The sequence below is a fragment of the Rhinoderma darwinii genome, chromosome 1, assembly GCF_050947455.1.
Source record: "Rhinoderma darwinii isolate aRhiDar2 chromosome 1, aRhiDar2.hap1, whole genome shotgun sequence".
NCBI classification, from domain to species: Eukaryota; Metazoa; Chordata; class Amphibia; order Anura; family Rhinodermatidae; genus Rhinoderma; species Rhinoderma darwinii.
Genome location: NC_134687.1, coordinates 186,332,539 through 186,350,412, shown reverse-complemented (window position 1 = coordinate 186,350,412; position 17,874 = coordinate 186,332,539). Strand labels below are relative to the sequence as shown.

The following is a 17,874-nucleotide window of genomic DNA, read 5'->3' as shown; positions in this document are numbered from 1 at the left end:
GAAAGTGCCACTTTCTATTAGGACATGAATCGGCGTACACTGGTGCCCCTATGTCCTCTGGTACCCTCAAGATGTTCTGGGGCTCCCTTTCTCTCACCTTGCCTACTCCTCGCTGGAAGCATGAACACAGTTTCAGGGAGTGAGCGGGGCGGCCCGGGCCTAACTGACCGGCTTAGTTAACCCCTTAGATCCCACAGTCAATAGCGAAAGCGACATTAATGGAGTCATACTGCAGGCCTATTAGGTTTGCCTGTCAGTTTTATACTGACAGGCAATAATGCTTTGGAATACTAAGTATTTAGCAAAGGTAGTAAAACAGAAGAAAACTATATACATTTTATCACCGTAATAGTACCAACTCCTAGAATAAATTTAACATGTTATTTATACCACACGGTCCATGGCGGCAAAAGAACAACAGCAGAATTCTGGTTTTTTTCTATTACCCCCACAAAAATCGTAATAAAAATTAACCAATAAGTTATTTGTGCCTTAAAATGGTGCCAATAAAAGCTACAATTCGCCCTGTAAAAAACAAGAATTCATACAGCGTTGTCGACGAAAGCATAAAAAAGTAATTTCTCTTTGAATGCGTTGATGAAAACATGAAATAAAAATGCTTGGTTCTGAAAGCCTAAAATAGCCAGGTCCTTAAGGGGTAAACTACATACATAGTGACATACATCGTTACATAGTTAGTACGGATTAAAAAAGTTCAACCAAGGGATAGGAGAAAGGGGAAGGATATGGGTAAACTATAGAACTTTGTTTTACCCCTATTGATGCAAAGGAAAATTAAAAAAAATATATAAATGTAAAAAAATGTAACTAGACGGTTCACTATAGGGGATACCTCCACCAGATATCTATTATGTGTGACATAGATTTAGAGAATACAGCAGCAACCATAATGTCACAACAGTTAAAGTCTCATCCATTTGGATGCTTTATAGGGCAAAAATGTTCCCCCTAAAAACACAAGTGTATTCCAAGCCTAGACATATTAAGGTGTGATAATGGATACATTTACTGATCTAGGAATTCTTCTTATCAGGTCGTTGTGGGCACCTCGGCATATGAAGTGTTGTAGCCTCATATTTCCAGCAGATGGGAGCATTTTCCTTCATATAATTCAGTTAAATGGTTCAGGTCCTGGGTTTTTAGCAGTTTATCCAACACCATTAAAATGGATTATGTTTTTCTACTGTTTTAGGGAATTAAAAATGTCAAAATTGCCATATTTAGCTCATATCAATACAGTATAGCTCTACTTATATAATGCAGTATGTATTAACTTGTGAGTCCATTATAAAGTTGACGGTTTTTTTTCCATACAGGTCAGTTATCTGATAGCAAGAAGAAGTAATATTATTGGTTAATGATTATATCTCTATGCATTGTATTTAATTATTTAGGACTAAAGATTTCTGCTTTCCCACTATCCACTGTGACCATCATTTTAAAAACTTTCTTTTCTAGGGTTCATTGCTGCTGATATTAAAGGAACAGGATCCTGGACACAACTGTACCTGATCACAGATTACCATGAAAATGGTTCGCTCTACGATTACCTGAAGTCGACCACGCTTGATACAAAAGCCATGCTGAAACTGGCTTACTCATCTGTCAGTGGGCTCTGCCACTTGCATACCGAAATATTTGGGACAAAGGGGAAGCCAGCAATAGCCCACCGGGACCTTAAAAGCAAGAACATATTGGTGAAGAAAAATGGAACGTGCTGTATAGCAGACCTGGGATTAGCAGTAAAATTCATTAGGTTAGTAATATAAGATAATTAGGTTAGTGCATAATATGTTATTTGCTAGTTCACTGAAGCGTAACCAATGTCTTTGAACTCCCTCTTGTTCTGTCTTCTCATACTCCCCCTCCTTCAGCTCTCTCTCTGAGTCAATGAAATGATCGCTCTTCCTCGATTTGTCAGTGATGTCTTACACTGTAGAAACTGCATCATTTGTACGCAGAGGACTAAAAAATGTAATGACTGAATAGAAATGACTTGATAATATAAGAAACAGAATTCTAGTTAGGCTGCGGCAGAATTAACAGCAGTTACACAACATATGTACAGTTATTTATTCATGACCCAACTGCCTAAATAATCTATACAAAAGGGGCCAGGCCATATTCTGTTCATTTATCGATCAATACCAGGGTCGGAGATTCCTATAAATCAAGCCTTTATGAAAGTTGAACTATGACGTTAATAATAACCCTTCTGTGTGATAGTTACGTTCCAAAGTGCTCACATCCAAAAACATACCGATAGGTTAAATAGCTTCCTATTAACTGCCTGTCGTGTGTGCGCCATAAGGAATTCAGATTGTGAGCCACATTCAAGGGGCAAAGGCAAGATTTTTAAAGCGGAGTTTCCATGTGTATGGTGCTGATTATACTCACTATACAAACTTTGTAACTTTGAAAACTTTAAGCATGCATTTGTTTAGAAGTTAGTGATAGTTTTCCCGTAATACTCATTGTACTAGTGGTTGATATCTGGTATGTCTGGTAGTCTTGGGCGATGAAGAGGTTAATATTAATATCCATTATCCATGGTGGTAATGAGTTAATATCTAATATCCCTGTCAATCTAGAATGGCTTAGCAGTTAATAACTAATATCGTTGGTGCTCTTGGGTGATGAAGATGTTAATATTAAATATCCATTAGCCATAGTGGTCTAAGCTGGCTATGGGTTAATATCTAACATACCTGGAGGTGTAGAGTGGTTTTTTGGTTAACACATAAAATAATCAACTATTATCAACCACAGTATGTGTTTTTTTATATTGTTTTGGATGGTGAAAGGTACGATGGTGGTGCTGGTCTAGAGCAGGAAAGTCTACCTTTAGTTGAATTTTATTCATTATGTGTAGGTCCAGAATTCTTATACTGGTCAAAGCTCCATATCCTGTGCTTCCCTTTATACAACCTTCCAGTTAAATGGTAACATTCTCTCTACCGGTAGCTGCCACTTGAGGGAGCAAACTGTGTAGGGATTTACGCAACTCCTATTAAACAATAATAACTAGGTATGCAGAGAGCACCCAATAGTGGCAGCAGAAAGAATTTAATTCAAATTTACGTTTTCCTCGTAAAAGCTCAGTTAGGAGATTGTGGGTACTAGAAAACCTTCCCCTAAGTGCATCCCCATTTGGGAGCAGGGACAAATGTGAGTGATGATCGCTGTACAATGCGGCAGAATATTTTGGTGCTATGTAAAAACAATGAGAAATAAATAATTATGCTTTTATCTAGAATCTATACTAGACAACCTCTCCTCAAAATTCTGGTGGGGTAGTTGGCAACAATAGGAATGTAGGGTCACACAGATAATGGGTTCCCCAAAACTCTTCTCACCAACAATTACCCATTGACTAGGTAAATATTATTGGAATTGGCAGTAATTTGCAAAGTTCCAGAAAACAATGAAGTGTGATTCTGCTATTACTTTCCTGCTCTGGAATTGTGACCTAATTTTCTCTATAATTCCTTCATTAAAGATTAATTTTATTATTCTACATTCACGTTAATTGATATGCTCTTCAAAATTGCTTATAAATTAGGAACACAAACACTAATGTATGTGTTGTTATCTATTCTCCGAGTCATTCCATCCTATTAAAATCGAATTGAATAAAATAGGTATTAGGAGACATTCTCACTCCGACATTAAGAACAAGGCGAGAGTAAAAAAACAATAGAAACATATAACTTGTGTTTTATTTACACGGTCCAATTGTGCATCAAAACAAAATCTCGACTAAGGAACCTCGACAAAAGGCTAATACAGTGGTATCGAGGCAGGGCGGAAAACTGTCCTTTCTTTTACATCAAAGTGTAGTTTTTAGTTCAGAAGAAATCTGTTCCTGTGTTCCGTAAAGATTTCATTGTTGTAGCTGTCGTTGGGGTTTAGTCAAATGCTAATGAAATGTCAGAAATGGAGCTGATACCTACTGAGTTCTATGTCTAATTGTGGCTGCACATTTGAATACTTAAATCTAGCCTGGGGAAAGGAAGTCTCTCCATTGTGCTCCTGGTTCACTGGAAAAGGAGAAACTATTGTTATTCCTCCTGTTATTGCACTAGCAGGCCAATGTAACTAGGATTCTGACAGTGATAGATTTCTGTTTAGACTGATCACATACACCCACACTTCAGATTAAACGTGCGGTATGAATAGAAGAACTTCTGCATAATATAGCTTCAGCCATATAATAACTTTATGATGTTTAGAAATACATAAAGGTGCAGTATACACTTACAGGAATTGTCTGGTTTACAAAATCCATCTTTAAAAATATAGTTAATAAAGAGGGGTATCCTTTTCATGGCTTTACTATATGAGCCACGGTGAACAGTAGCTAAAAGGAGTGTCTCTCACTCTGGAGGACCCGTTGTGTCCACGTATTACAAGGACAGCCCACTGATTTCAATGGGAACTGTGTAATGCGGCATTTTCACTTGTGGTGGTGCTGTAGGGGAATTAAACACTTTCGGCTATATTCCCGCACTGGGGTCCTAGCATCAAAAGATCCTGTGAACAGCTTATTATCGGCAGACCCTCCTAACAAAAAAAGGATTGTCAAACACGGATAGCCAATTTTAAAGCCATCAAAGTTCCAAACAGACATGCCTTCCTATTCTTGTATGTACTATTAAAGTAAATGGTGCCCCAGCATAGAATCTGTGTAATATTAGATCTTGTACCACATCATATTGAAGGACAACCCCTGTCCATATACCCTACTAGGACATATAGATGTCATAGTGGGGGGTCCCCCACTATGACTTAGAATGGAGAGCTGCTCTGTAAGATAATAATGGTTATTTCACATCCCCACATATTTTATTCTGCAGAGCTGCTAAGAATTTTAAATTTGAATATCAAATGAATATCGGTGGCATTATATGGGCGTACTCATAAAATAATTCGATCAGGGATTTATTATTTTAACGTTCCTCGAAAATATTCTTTCTTCACACTTCCAAATGGTAAAGCAATGATATCAGGTAACTTGTGATTGCTCGACCATGCAAACCCAATCCGTAAAGCTTGTTTCCACTTAGTGGGCAGAATAGAAATAGAATAGTCGGATTTTCACTGTTTGCATTGTCATGTTCACATATACTTTCTGTATTTTTAATTGCAGTGATACCAATGAAGTGGACATTCCCCCAAATACAAGAGTCGGCACCAAACGCTACATGCCTCCTGAGGTTCTTGATGAGACCTTGAATAGGAACCACTTCCAGTCATATATAATGGCAGACATGTACAGCTTTGGACTCATCCTCTGGGAAGTTGCAAGAAGATGCATATCTGGAGGTAAGCAAATCAATATAATCATCTTATTCTAATCTTTTATACATAGGAAGGTAGTAAATAATATAGCTTTACCGAACTCTCTTTAAAGCTCCATTTCTGATAACTCTGAGCTTGCAAATCTATAACCAATGATTTGTGTCTGTAGGAAGTAACCTCCTTAATGAACAGTTGGCAAGAACAAATAAACACTTGATTTTCCTTATTGCAGAATAGAAATTCTTACATCAGCCTGAATCCTTGTAGAAATAATCCACGGGAAAGTGAAAACAAAATATAATTTCATAATGTCTTTCTTTTTCCAGGTATATTAGAAGAATACCAGCTGCCCTATCATGATGTTGTACCAACCGACCCGTCTTATGAAGACATGAGGGAAATTGTCTGTATCCGGAGGTTGCGACCCTCATTTCCGAACAGATGGAGCAGTGATGAGGTATGGGAGGGGGACTTGAAACCTTCTAGATCTTATGTGATTTGTTTAGTTATATGATATAATCTACATTTTCTGATAGATGTTATTAAAATGTTCTTCTCCAATCTACATGGAATATTCCAGTGCTTTTGTGAATGACCTAATTTTATATATCACAGAATGATGAATATTTGGCTAACATGGGAATTAAGATGTAAAGTCTTCACTGATAAGTCTTAGAAGGTGTTTATCAAGTTTATACCTCAAACCTCTGTCGATGCTTTCATAGAAAAAATAAAAATGGGAAATAGGTTTCCTATAATCTCCTTCCCTTATCTCCTTCCTTTGTATTACAACCTACCAATTACCTGAACAGACCATCAAGTTCAATCTTTTATACTTACAAAAACCAGTTGATCTAAAGAAAGGCAAAAATGACCATTGAATGGCATAGACCAATGTACCATAAAGGACAAAAAAATTACTATACTACTACCGTATAACTTTTAGTCCACTGAATTCTTAATAGCTCCAGTTATCCAAATGGCAAAATATTAGCTTTTTGGGCTAATAGGAGAGCGGACCTGTCCCCACACTATGCTTCTCTTACATAGGGCAGGATAGTCTGATGACAGATCCGCTTTAAATCTTTCCACACTTTCCATGACTTTCATAGTTCCATTAAAAAAACAACTTTAAATAAAATTCCATCAAAGCTTTTAGACTTAAAATGCTGACAAAATCTATTAGTTATGGAACAGTCGAGTGAAACCTAACATTGGGGTCTGTTGAACGAATTTTGCTTTCCGTAAAGATTGATACTAATATTTGGAACTTCATCTTCATTATTTTACCATACTGAACCCTGTTTTCTGTCTGTAGTGCCTGAGACAGATGGGAAAACTGATGACAGAGTGTTGGGCCCACAACCCAGCCTCTCGCCTCACAGCTCTACGAGTGAAGAAGACACTAGCCAAAATGTCAGAGTCTCAAGACATCAAGCTCTGACTTGATACATGACTACTTTATACCCAAGAAAATTGACTCATTTTTTGTGACTGAAAACCCTAAAGAGAAACTGCATTTGTAAACATTGAACATTTATGATTACCTTGAACACCACAAATGTAGAGGCTGGTGGGGACTCGCCAGTGAGAAGCTGGACAATCTGTAGACCTCCATGACTCAAGATGGTGTACCCAGGAAACATGGCTTCAATGACTAGATAAAAGAATTAGCATGTTGCTTTCTGTGAAAGCAAATACGTTTTTAATGTTTGAAACAAAAGACAGATTTCTTTAATCTTCTGATAATAAAAACTGATGTAAACTAAAATTTGATATACTGTATGTCTAATGTCATGATATAATGGCAGAATTTCAATTACAACATTTGTGACCATGTCAGAATTGAAAAAATCTCATGCTGAATTTTCATTCCAATCCTGTTTTTCCTGTGAGATGATTCCTTGGCAAATTCGATGCATGAGCACAGGGTAATACAAATTACTTTCATCCAAAATAATAGTTTTATTTTCCAGAAAGCAAATGGCCATGTGGCCATACTGTAATCAAGACTTACAAATATACCCTTTCCTTTCCTTTATCCCTTTAATGGGGAAGAAGACATCTGCAAGCAAATCCTATTGTTGTGGATATTGTTTTGCGTATAACCTCTAGATCCGCAGAAAGCTCTTCAAGTCAAGAATAAAATGAGTATAAAATAAAAAAAAAACACTATTCTCACCTCCCCTTGGGCTCCCATGGCAACACTTCCCTGGTCCCCCGCTCTCTGTCCTCCCAACCTCCAGAAATGATGTGTTGTCTCAATATGAGTCTGCTGCAGCCAATCACAGGCTGCATAGGTCACGTGACGCCATTACATCGCTGAGGGCCAGGTATACCAGAGACCAGCAAAGCGTTTTCTTTGGAGCACCAGGAGAGGTGAGTATATTGTTGGTTTTCAATTTTTGTAGACAAAACAAATCCGCACAATTTGGTGTGGATTTGCCGCTGTGGATTTCTTTGCGACTTGCTGCGGATTTGCTTCAATAATTTTCTGCAGCAAATCCACTTTGTGTGAATTTACATTTACAGCATAGTTGTAACAAGTTGTACACCTGTATGATCATCAGACGACCAGGACAGATTAATATCCACTGGAAGTGATTAATAAAGATTCCTATTGAATGACTGCAAGCAGAGATCTTGCATACCATGAGGAAATGGTATAAAAACATATTTGAAAACTCTGATTTTGGAAACTGTAATCCCCCTTTAAGGACAATCTCTACATTAATAAATAAACATTAACCAATTTCACATTGGGGTACATAGAGATATGTCACAGATACACAGTAATGGAAATGAGAATTGTACTGGTCTAAGAATACTATTCTTGACAATTAATCACTACCTTTTTAATGGTTTTACAGTTTTTATTAGCTTTAGTTAACCCCTTAATGACCGCCGATACGTCTTTTTACGGCGGTCATTAGTGGGCTTTATTCTAGAGCGCCGCTATTCTACGTCGCTGCTGTAGAATAAAGTAAACAGAGCAGGGAGCCGTGAAATCTCCCTTCTCTCAGCTGCCAGAGGCAGCTGAGGGCTGGGAGCGTCCCTGCTCTGCCGGGTGAGATCGATATTAGTATCGATCTCACCCGTTTAACCCTTCAGATGCGGTGCACAATAGCGAGCACCGCATCTGAATGGTTTTGGAGAGAGGGAGGGAGCTCCCTCTCATCTCACTGACACCCGGCGATAAAATCGCCGAGTGTCTGTGTCTTCTATGGCAGCCGGGGGTCTAATAAAGACCCCCAGGTCTGCCTGGAGCGAATGCCTGCTAGATCATGCCGCAGGCATGACCTAGCAGATGCCTGTCCGTTTTAAACGGACAGGCAGTAATACACTGCAATACAAAAGTATTGCAGTGTATTATAATAGCGATCGGAGGATAGTGAAGTCCCCTAGTGGGACTAGTAAAAAAGTAAAAAAGTTTAATAAAGTTAATAAAAAAAAAAAAGTGAAACAAAAAAAATGAAAAACCCACTTTTTCCCCTTACAAAATGCTTTACTATTAAAAAAAACTACAATAAAGCAAAAAAGTTACACATATTTGGTATCGCCGCGTCCGTAACGACCCCGACTATAAAGCTGTTACATTATTTAACCCGCATTGTGAACGCCGTAAAAAATAAAATAAAAAACAATGGAAAAATTGCTGTTTTCTGTTAATCCTGACTTTAAAAAAATTTGATAAAAAGTGATCAAAAAGTCGCATCTACTCTCAAATGGTACCAATAAAAACTGTAAGTCGTCCCGCAAAAAACAAGACCTTATACAGCTATGCCGACGCAAAAATAAAAAAGTTACAGCTCTTTGAATGTGACAATGTAAAAATTGGCTTGGACATTAGGGCCCAGAATGCAAGCAGGGGGAAAGGGTTAATGAGAATGAAACATCTCGGACCAGACATGCAAAAGAATACTAACAATCCACCTGAGATTCTTGTGGTCTGCGTCTATTCATCTGCATTAAGTGGAACATGCAGCATGATTATAGTTAGGGTATGTTCACACGCAGTGTTTTCAGATGTAATTCGGGCATTTTACGCCTTGAATTACGCCTAAAAAAACGCCCCTAATACGCCTACAAACATCTGCCCATTGCTTTCAATGGGTATTACAGTGTTCTGTTCCCACGAGGTGTAATTTTAAGCGTCGCTGTCAAAATACGGCGCGTAAAAAGACGCCCGCGAAAAAGAAGTGCATGTCACTTCTTGGGACGTTTTTGGAAGCGTTTTTAATTGACTCCATTGAAAAACAGCTCCAAAAACGGCCGTAAAATACGCTGTGAAAAACGCGAGTTGCTACAAAATGTCTGAAAATCAGGAGCTGTTTTTGCCTGAAAACAGCTCTGTATTTTCAGACGTTTTTGGTCACTGCGTGTGAACATACCTTAATGTGGTCCTACTTGAGTCGTGCCTTGTACAGAGTCACACAGCTCAATACATAACTTTCTTTCTGCACATAACTAGGCAATGTTCTAACATATATTTATAACTAGGTTTCTCAGCGCACATGCCAATACCCATGCAGGATAATATTAAAAATAATGAGCATTTTGATGTAAGCTACTGTCCAATATATCATGAAGATGATTGCTTCTGTCAGAAAAGTCATTGAGATCCATTAAAATGAAGAGAAAGGGTTACCTGGAACGAAGCCTTAAATCATCCGGGATAGCGACTGTGGCTGTAAATGACAATAGTAGTAAAGTCTGAGAATCCAGACAATCAATTCTGGACTTTAAATGATGCTTTTAGCCTCCAGGGTTCCAGTTAAAACCAATAAAAGCATATCTTCATTCCATGACCTACAGTGGTTTATATGCTATACACACACACATACATACTGTATCTCTAGTGTGGATTCATTATAGGTTTTCAATGGATATTCTTACTTCACAGTCACTTAAGTTTTTATTGTAATTTAGAACATGTAATTATCAATGTTGAATGCAGTTTAATTTTAGAAATGAAATAATGTTATTCTTATTTGTTGTTTATTAGACTACTGGATAAGCTATAAGCTTAATATAGTAGGTAGAACAGGTTTGTAGAAACCTAAAGCTATAAAGCCAGCGTCTGGGGCTCCTTGGGGCCATCAGAGGAGATTATTCTGAGGGCCCACCCTCCATCAATATAGAATATGTACATGTCCGCTTTTCATTTTTTTCATAGTCTAACAGGTAATTTGTGAATCATCGCATAAGAAATATAGGGATGTTTTCTGCCTGGGCCCACCGGAGGATCTTCTGGTTCTCTGGTGGTCCAGTACAACCCTGTATAAAGCTGATAAAACACAAGAAAATTCCCTATCCCAAAGAAACTTTTAATAATATTTTGGGCAAAACTTTTAATTAGGGTTGTCACGATACCAGAATTTGGACTTCGATACCGATACTTTGTGTAGTATTGCGATTTTCGATACTAAAACGATACTTTGCCAACAGTAAGAAAAAAAAAATAAGTTCTTCCATTTTCTGATGTGAGGCACGTGGCGTGATGAATTTTGAACCTTCATGTGCCTCACATTAATAGTAATTAACCCAATCATGTTCCTCAGTCATAATGGACAACATTGGGTTAATGTGTGAGGTACATGATGGGGTTAATTACTATTAATGTGAGGAACATGGAGGCTCAAAATTAATAATACCATGTGCCTCACATTAATAAGTGAAAGAAAGCAGTTTTTATTTTATTTTTTTATAGTGCACACATCATAAATGACGCAAAAAATTAGTTGTGCAGGTTATTACGGCTGCGCTAATACCGAATATGTGAATATTTTATGTAATGAGGCTTATATTAATGTTTATTGTAAAAAATGTGTATGTGTATTTTTTTAATTTACATTACTTTATGTTTTAACTTTTTTTTTAAACTTTAATGTACTGGCCTATATCTATAAGCCAGTACATGAGCCTGTGTATGGATAGTTAGTTGTTAGGACATACCTCAGTATGCCCTAACAACAGGAAATATGGGAAGACAGCCCCGGGGTCCTTCAATGGACCCCGGGGCTGTCTGCCCATAAATGGTATGTCCGTCAATCGCGTCACAGGGAGTCCCTGTGACACGATCCAAGGGGCATCCCCCCTTCTCATTTTCCTCTGAATGCTGCGGTCCGCTTTGATCGCAGCATGCAGGGGAATAGCGGTGGAGATGAGGGGATGCGGCTGTGTAATACTGCCATTGCCCCGCTCCAGACAACAAGTGCGCGCGCGGTCAGCATGAGGTGATGTGGCCGGCGCTGCACTAATGAGCGCAGGCACTGAACAAAAAACATGGGGGTGTTTTGCAGTGCCGCTGCTCATTAGTGCGGCGCTGGTTGCATCACCTCATGCTGGCCGCGCGCACTGGAACGGGGCTATGACTGTATTACCTCCGCTCTCATACATTCACGTGTTACAATGCTAAGCTGTGCGGCCGCACAGCTTAGTATCGAAATACATAAAATAACGGTATTGAAACAGTATCAAAGTTTCGATGCATCGTGCATCCCTACTCTTAATGTGTGTTGTATAACTAGGATGCCCCCTCCCACCTCTGAGGTATTACCTGGAAACATTACTCAACTTTAGAGATCCACTAATTCCGTCGTTATTTAAGGATCGCCCCACTATCTTTATGGGTTGTAAGTAATACAGGGAGTGAGGAGCAATCGTTGTTTACTCTCGATACTTCTGGAACAGTGAATAAACAGGGCTATCCAAGCGGTAGCTCACCATAATGATGCCGATGTGCCAGGTAAGACTTCAGAGGTATAAACCTACAAAAAACCTCCACAAAAAAAAAAAAAGGGGTTCACTACAAAACTAGTAGACAACCTATAAGTGCAAAAGCACAGGGAACATAGCACCCAAGAAAAAAAAGAAAAAATAAATAAATATATATATATATATATATATATGACTACCACGTAATGTAAAAAGTAAATAGCAACAATACATGGTAACATGACAGTGCATACAAAGAAGATCAATAAAAAAGGTCATATACGGAGAGCAGCATCAGTAAGGTATAGATGTTAAATATACCCAAGGGCTAGCAGAACAACCTATATCAAAAAATGACGTCCCATACACTACCTCACCACTAACTACAGAAAATATAGCAATAGCTAGTTAGTACAATAAATCACTATAGGTATAGGAAATAAGTTATCACTGATGGTAAATGTATATATCACGTTGCGTTTGTGGACCCACTGGGTCGTACCACCTTGACGGTATGGCAGCTGGCCAACAGGGCGCAGGTCACAGTCTATAGTTCGTATAGTGTACCTGTGGCAGCTCGGACAGTAGCAAGGCAGGCTCGGCTGGGACTAGGCAGCAGGTAGATGTCAAGCGTGGAGTAGCAGGACAGGCATGGAATACAGCACAGCACGACTACAGCTCAGCACGGCACTTGACCAGGATAGCACGGGATACAGGATACAGGTACGGGGAACACTGGGAACTGGAAAATACTAGGAGACCATTTGCATAAACAAACTTTGGGTATGACAACAATGCTCAGGCATGGGAGGAAGGGGTACAGCCCTTCTTATAGCCCAGGGTGCGCTGGGAGCAATGAGCTCAATCGCCCACCTGCATGCACTTTGGCTTCTTAAGTCTGGACTGAGCTCGCGAGCGCACCCTGGTGGTCACTGTGGAACAGGACGGCTGTATGTGCAGACATCTCTGGAGAGAAGGGCGTCAACTGGATGGAAGGAGTTCGGGGTCAGCGACCATGGACGTTACAGTATAAGCAAAGCCTAAATATAGCAATGCACCAATGCAACAGTAGCAAGGCTAAATAGACAACCAGAGGGATATGTAAGAAAACGTACCCAGAGTCATGGTAGAGGAGAAAGGGAAACATCCAGAGATGTGGCACAAAATAACGCCTCGACGCGCGTTTCGCCTAAGACCAGCTTAGTCAGGAGAGTCATTTATTGTACTACCTAGCTATCACTGTTTTTTCTGTATTTAGTGGTGAGGTAGTGTACGGGACGTCATTTTTTGAGATGGGTGTTCTGTTAACCCTTGGGTATATTTAACATCTACACCTTACTGATGCTGCTCTCTGTACATGACCTTTTCTATTGATCTACTTTGTATGTACTATCATGTTACCATGTATTGTTGCTATTTGTCATTAATAAAGATTTCTACTTTTTACATTATGTGGTAGTCATATATACATATATATATATATATATATATATATATATATATATATATAATTTATTTTATTTTATTTTTCTTGGGTGCTATGTTCCCTGTGCTTTGGCGCTTATAGGTTGTCTAATACTTCAGTGGTAGTCTAGATTATGAGTTTTTTTTACAGAATATTTCTTAACAATTTAACCATAGAACACCCCAAATGTACATATATTGTCAGGACTGAGGCATGGGAGAGGCAACTGATTATAATGCAGCTGCCTCCACTGCATAGGGGGAGCAACACAATGCCCCCCGACATGATGAGCACTAGAACTCACACAGGGCTAATGCCAATCATATAATAAGATAAAACACAGCTACACCCAGAGCAGAAAGAAGCCACTTAATGGAAGTAAGCTAAAAGTGAGCTCCACCTGAGAGAATGGGACAGGTTCCTTGACTTTCACAGGGCACTCTCCTGATGGGATATGTAGCTGTTTTTTGTGGGAGCCATTGTGGCTGGTATTAGTTGGGGGCATTGTAGCAAGTACCCATGGAAAAACATTATGACTGGGAGACACTCTCCCTGGTTTCCATAGGGGTCTCTGGTTGTCACTGTTGAAGAGAAAACGTAACTATGGCTATTAGGGTATGTTCACACAGAACGCCTCCAAACATCTGCCCATTTAAATCATTGGGAAAAACTGCATTCTGTTCCGATGGGCCGTTTTTTTACGCGGCCGTTTTGAAAAACGGCCGCGTAAAAAAACGGCCGCGAAGAAGAAGTGCAGGACACTTCTTGGGACGTTTTTGGAGCTGTTTTCCATAGACTCTATTGAAAAAAGCTCCAAAAACGGCCAAAAAACACGCAGCGAAAAACGCAGCGAAAATCGTGAGTGGCTTCAAAAACATCTGAAAATCAGGAACTGTTTTCCCTTGAAAACAGCTCCGTATTTTCAGACGTTTTGGACTCAGCATGTGAACATACCCTTACTGTTATGGGGCAATGTGAACATCACTGTTATGTGGACACTGTGGCTGTGAATGTGGCGCAGTCCACAACATGCATTACTGTCATAGGTACAGAAAAGCACACCTTTTTTTTATAGAATTGGTTTTCTATGCCACAACAATAATTGGAGTAATTTTCAGTCATGGCAATCCCAGACTTGTTTTTTATGTTCAGTTACCGTCTCATGCGTTTCCTGGTTTCACTTTTATTTCTGCATTCCTTTAGCAATTAATCCATAGAAAACCAGATAGCACATATGTTAGAGGGTGCATGGGGGGACCGCAGCCGCATGTGGCTAACTTATCAAGTCTGGTTTGCAACTATATAGTCCACACCAGGAGAAATTGCAGGCCCCCCTTATACAGGTACATGTAATGTCGCAGACACAGTTGATTCAATGTTCAAACTTTACTGGAGATGAACTTTCTTAGAGAGGCAGAATTCTTGAACGATTCAAATGCAATAACACAGTCTCTTAATAAATGCAACTATTTACATTGGCTGATAGTGATTATGACAACCTGGTCATTGCCACCCCTTGACGGCTTGTGCCCTGCATGGAAATCCGGGTGTTTACAGCCCTTGACGGCTCCCGCCCCACCTAGAAATCCAGCACTTAGGCCTATTCAGCGACTTCTGCCCCACTTGGCAATCCAGCACTGAGGCCTATTCAGCGGCTCCCGCCCCGCTTGGCAACCCGTCTGTTTACAGCCCTTGACGGCTCCTGCCCTGTCTGGCATACAGTTCAAGCAGTACTCCGCGGCTTATGCCCCGCTTAGCAATCCGAGTATTTACAGTCCTTGGCGGCTCCCACCCCAAATGGCATATCTAGTCACTGCAACACACACCCTAATCTATGATCTGGGTGACCATCTCTTGGGGTCGCTTCACTCGTGTCCTCAGGAGAACAGTCCTTGGCTATCAAAAGAGGAGGACAAGTCTTTACTGCTCACCGTTCCATATGTTCCATAAACTGGCTTGAATCTCCACGTCATTACTCGGACCTAGTTGTACAGCACCACTCAGTACTCAGGGTTTTCAGGTCCCTCACTAAAGCCCTTGCTATGTGTGTCTTTTAAAGCTCACCTGCTTACTCCATGGTGCCAGTGTTTGGGCCACTTTTCTCACATATTCAGAGCAGGCCCCTCGGAGTCTGTCTCCAGTCACACTGCACTGCACGTCACTTCCTCCTTCCTTCTTTCTATCTCTTCCTGCCAGTATAGAGCCATCTAGTGGCCAAGGTAATTTATTACACATGCAATACCTACCAGGCAAAACAAATAGACAATGGAACAGACTTAATAAAACGCATACACTTAGTTCTTTTACGTAAGAGGAAGTACAGTATTCGACCCCCTTACATGTTCCCTGGGTTTAACGAGTGCAGTCCCCTGCACTCACAGTTCTTGTCCACCAGGCATTCAGTCCTTCTGCCACGGATGCTGGGAGAACCATCTCCCATCTCTGTGTACCTGACTCCACTTCAGCATCCCTCATGGGCGCCACCAACTGAGAAGCAATTGCTACAGGCCGGGCATGCCCCCCTCTGGACTGTAAACAGAAGCCAAAACCAGGGCCCTGGAGTTGATGGCACTGCACCCAATTGCTACACACAGGACCATCTTTCAGTCCTGATGTTGGTACCTGACGGGAAGGTCTGCTGGCCCCCGCCAGACTGGGCTTGTCGGATTCTGGCTGTACTTGCAAAGGAAGTTCTGAGTGGGTCATCTGTTGATGGGACTTGCAGACTACTGCATAACTTTTGGCTCTCAAACTCTCTGCAGTGGCCACTTTCTTCACCTTATAAGAATAAGAACACAGACGTGGCCATTTCTGGTGAGGGTCAAACCCATTCACTTTAACTGGGGCCCTTCCTGGAACAGCAACATCAATAGCCAAGTAACCCTTTTCTCCTTCTACTAGCACAAACTCTACCGTCTCTCCCTCTACAAGACTGCCAGGGCACTTGGTCATACCGCTTTGCTTCAGAGCCTTTCGGTGGACAAATATTCGGTGGGCAATTTCTTCTAGCCATCCCACAACATCTTCGGCAAATTTCAGGAACTCTGTCACAGGGACTGTGGGTACACTCATGGATGATGCAGGGGTAACCCATGGAGACTCATCCTGCCGAATACGCCAAGTGTTAGAGGGTGCATGGGGGGACCGCAGCCGCATGTGGCTAACTTATCAAGTCTGGTTTGCAACTAAGTAGTCCACACCAGGAGAAATTGCAGGCCCCCCTTATACAGGTACATGTAATGTCGCAGACACAGTTGATTCAATGTTCAAACTTTACTGGAGATGAACTCTCTTAGAGAGGCAGAATTCTTGAACGTTACAAGTGCAATAACACAGTCTCTTAATAAATGCAACTATATACATTGGCTGATGGTGATTATTACAACCTGGTCATTGCCAGCCCTTGATGGCTTGTGCCCTGCATGGAAATCCAGCACTTATGTCTATTCAGCGGCTCCCGCCCAGTTTGGCAATCCGGCTGTTTACAGCCCTTGACGCCTCCTGCCCCGTCTGGCATACAGTTCAAGCAGTACTCCGCGGCTTATGCCCCTCTTAGCAATCCGAGTATTTACAGTCCTTGGCGGCTCCTGCCCCACCTGGCATATCTAGGCACTGCACACACACCCTTATCTATGATCAGGGTGACCATCTATTGTGGTCACTTACTTTACTCGTGTCCTCAGGAGAACAGTCCTTGGCTATCAAAAGGGGAGGACAAGTCTTTACTGCTCATCATTCCATAAACCGGCTTGAATCTCCATGTCATTACTCGGACCTAGTTGTACAGCACCACTCAGTACTCAAGGTTTTCAGGTCCCTCACTCAAGCTCTTGCCACGTGTGTATATTGCAGCTCACCCGCTTACTCCATTGTGCCTGTGTTTGGGCCTCCTCACTCACACACTCAGCAGGCCCCTCAGAGTCTGTCTCCAGTCACACTGCACTGCACGTCACTTCCTCCTTCCTCCTTTCTATGTCTTCCTGCCAGTATAGAGCCATCTAGTGGCCAAAGTAAATTATTACACATGCAATACATACAAGGCAAAGCAAATAGACAATGGAACAGACTTAATAAAAAGCATGCACTCAGTTGTTTTACGTAAGGGGAAGTACAATATTTAACCCCATTACACATAGATGTCACTTTTTGCAACCATAGATTTTAATGGTCTGGTCTTCAAAAATGGATTAGATTAGTGCATGCTGTGCGTTTTTCTCGCAGCGGACACACGTTCTGTAAAAAAAGGAAGTGTGAATACCTCCATTGAATTGCATGGGTCAGTGTGCTGTGCATTGTTAAAACGGACAGCACGCTGATGAGAAACGCGTGCTTGTGAATAAGTCCTAATACTGTAGTTTGACGTGAAACAA

The 17,874-nt window shown here is 40.7% G+C and overlaps 1 protein-coding gene and 1 long non-coding RNA gene across 4 annotated transcripts in view; one reads left to right on the top strand and one right to left on the bottom strand.

The window, feature by feature from the left end:
* Positions 1 to 7,093, top strand: part of BMPR1B (bone morphogenetic protein receptor type 1B) — a 555,987-nt gene extending 548,894 nt beyond the window's left edge. For all 3 annotated transcript variants that reach the window (XM_075860653.1, XM_075860655.1, XM_075860652.1), the window contains 4 exons: positions 1,480 to 1,777; positions 5,171 to 5,346; positions 5,649 to 5,779; positions 6,641 to 7,093. In XM_075860653.1, coding sequence (XP_075716768.1) covers positions 1,480 to 1,777; positions 5,171 to 5,346; positions 5,649 to 5,779; positions 6,641 to 6,766 — 731 coding nt within the window. In that variant the 3' untranslated portion in view covers positions 6,767 to 7,093. The remainder of the gene's footprint in view (positions 1 to 1,479; positions 1,778 to 5,170; positions 5,347 to 5,648; positions 5,780 to 6,640) is intronic.
* On the bottom strand, positions 6,906 to 15,644 carry LOC142757919 (uncharacterized). Its single transcript, XR_012883032.1, has 3 exons — positions 15,569 to 15,644; positions 9,971 to 10,010; positions 6,906 to 7,007 (listed from the first exon to the last, which is right to left on the bottom strand). It is a non-coding gene; the product is annotated as an uncharacterized LOC142757919 (long non-coding RNA).
* Positions 15,645 to 17,874: the final 2,230 nt, after the last annotated feature.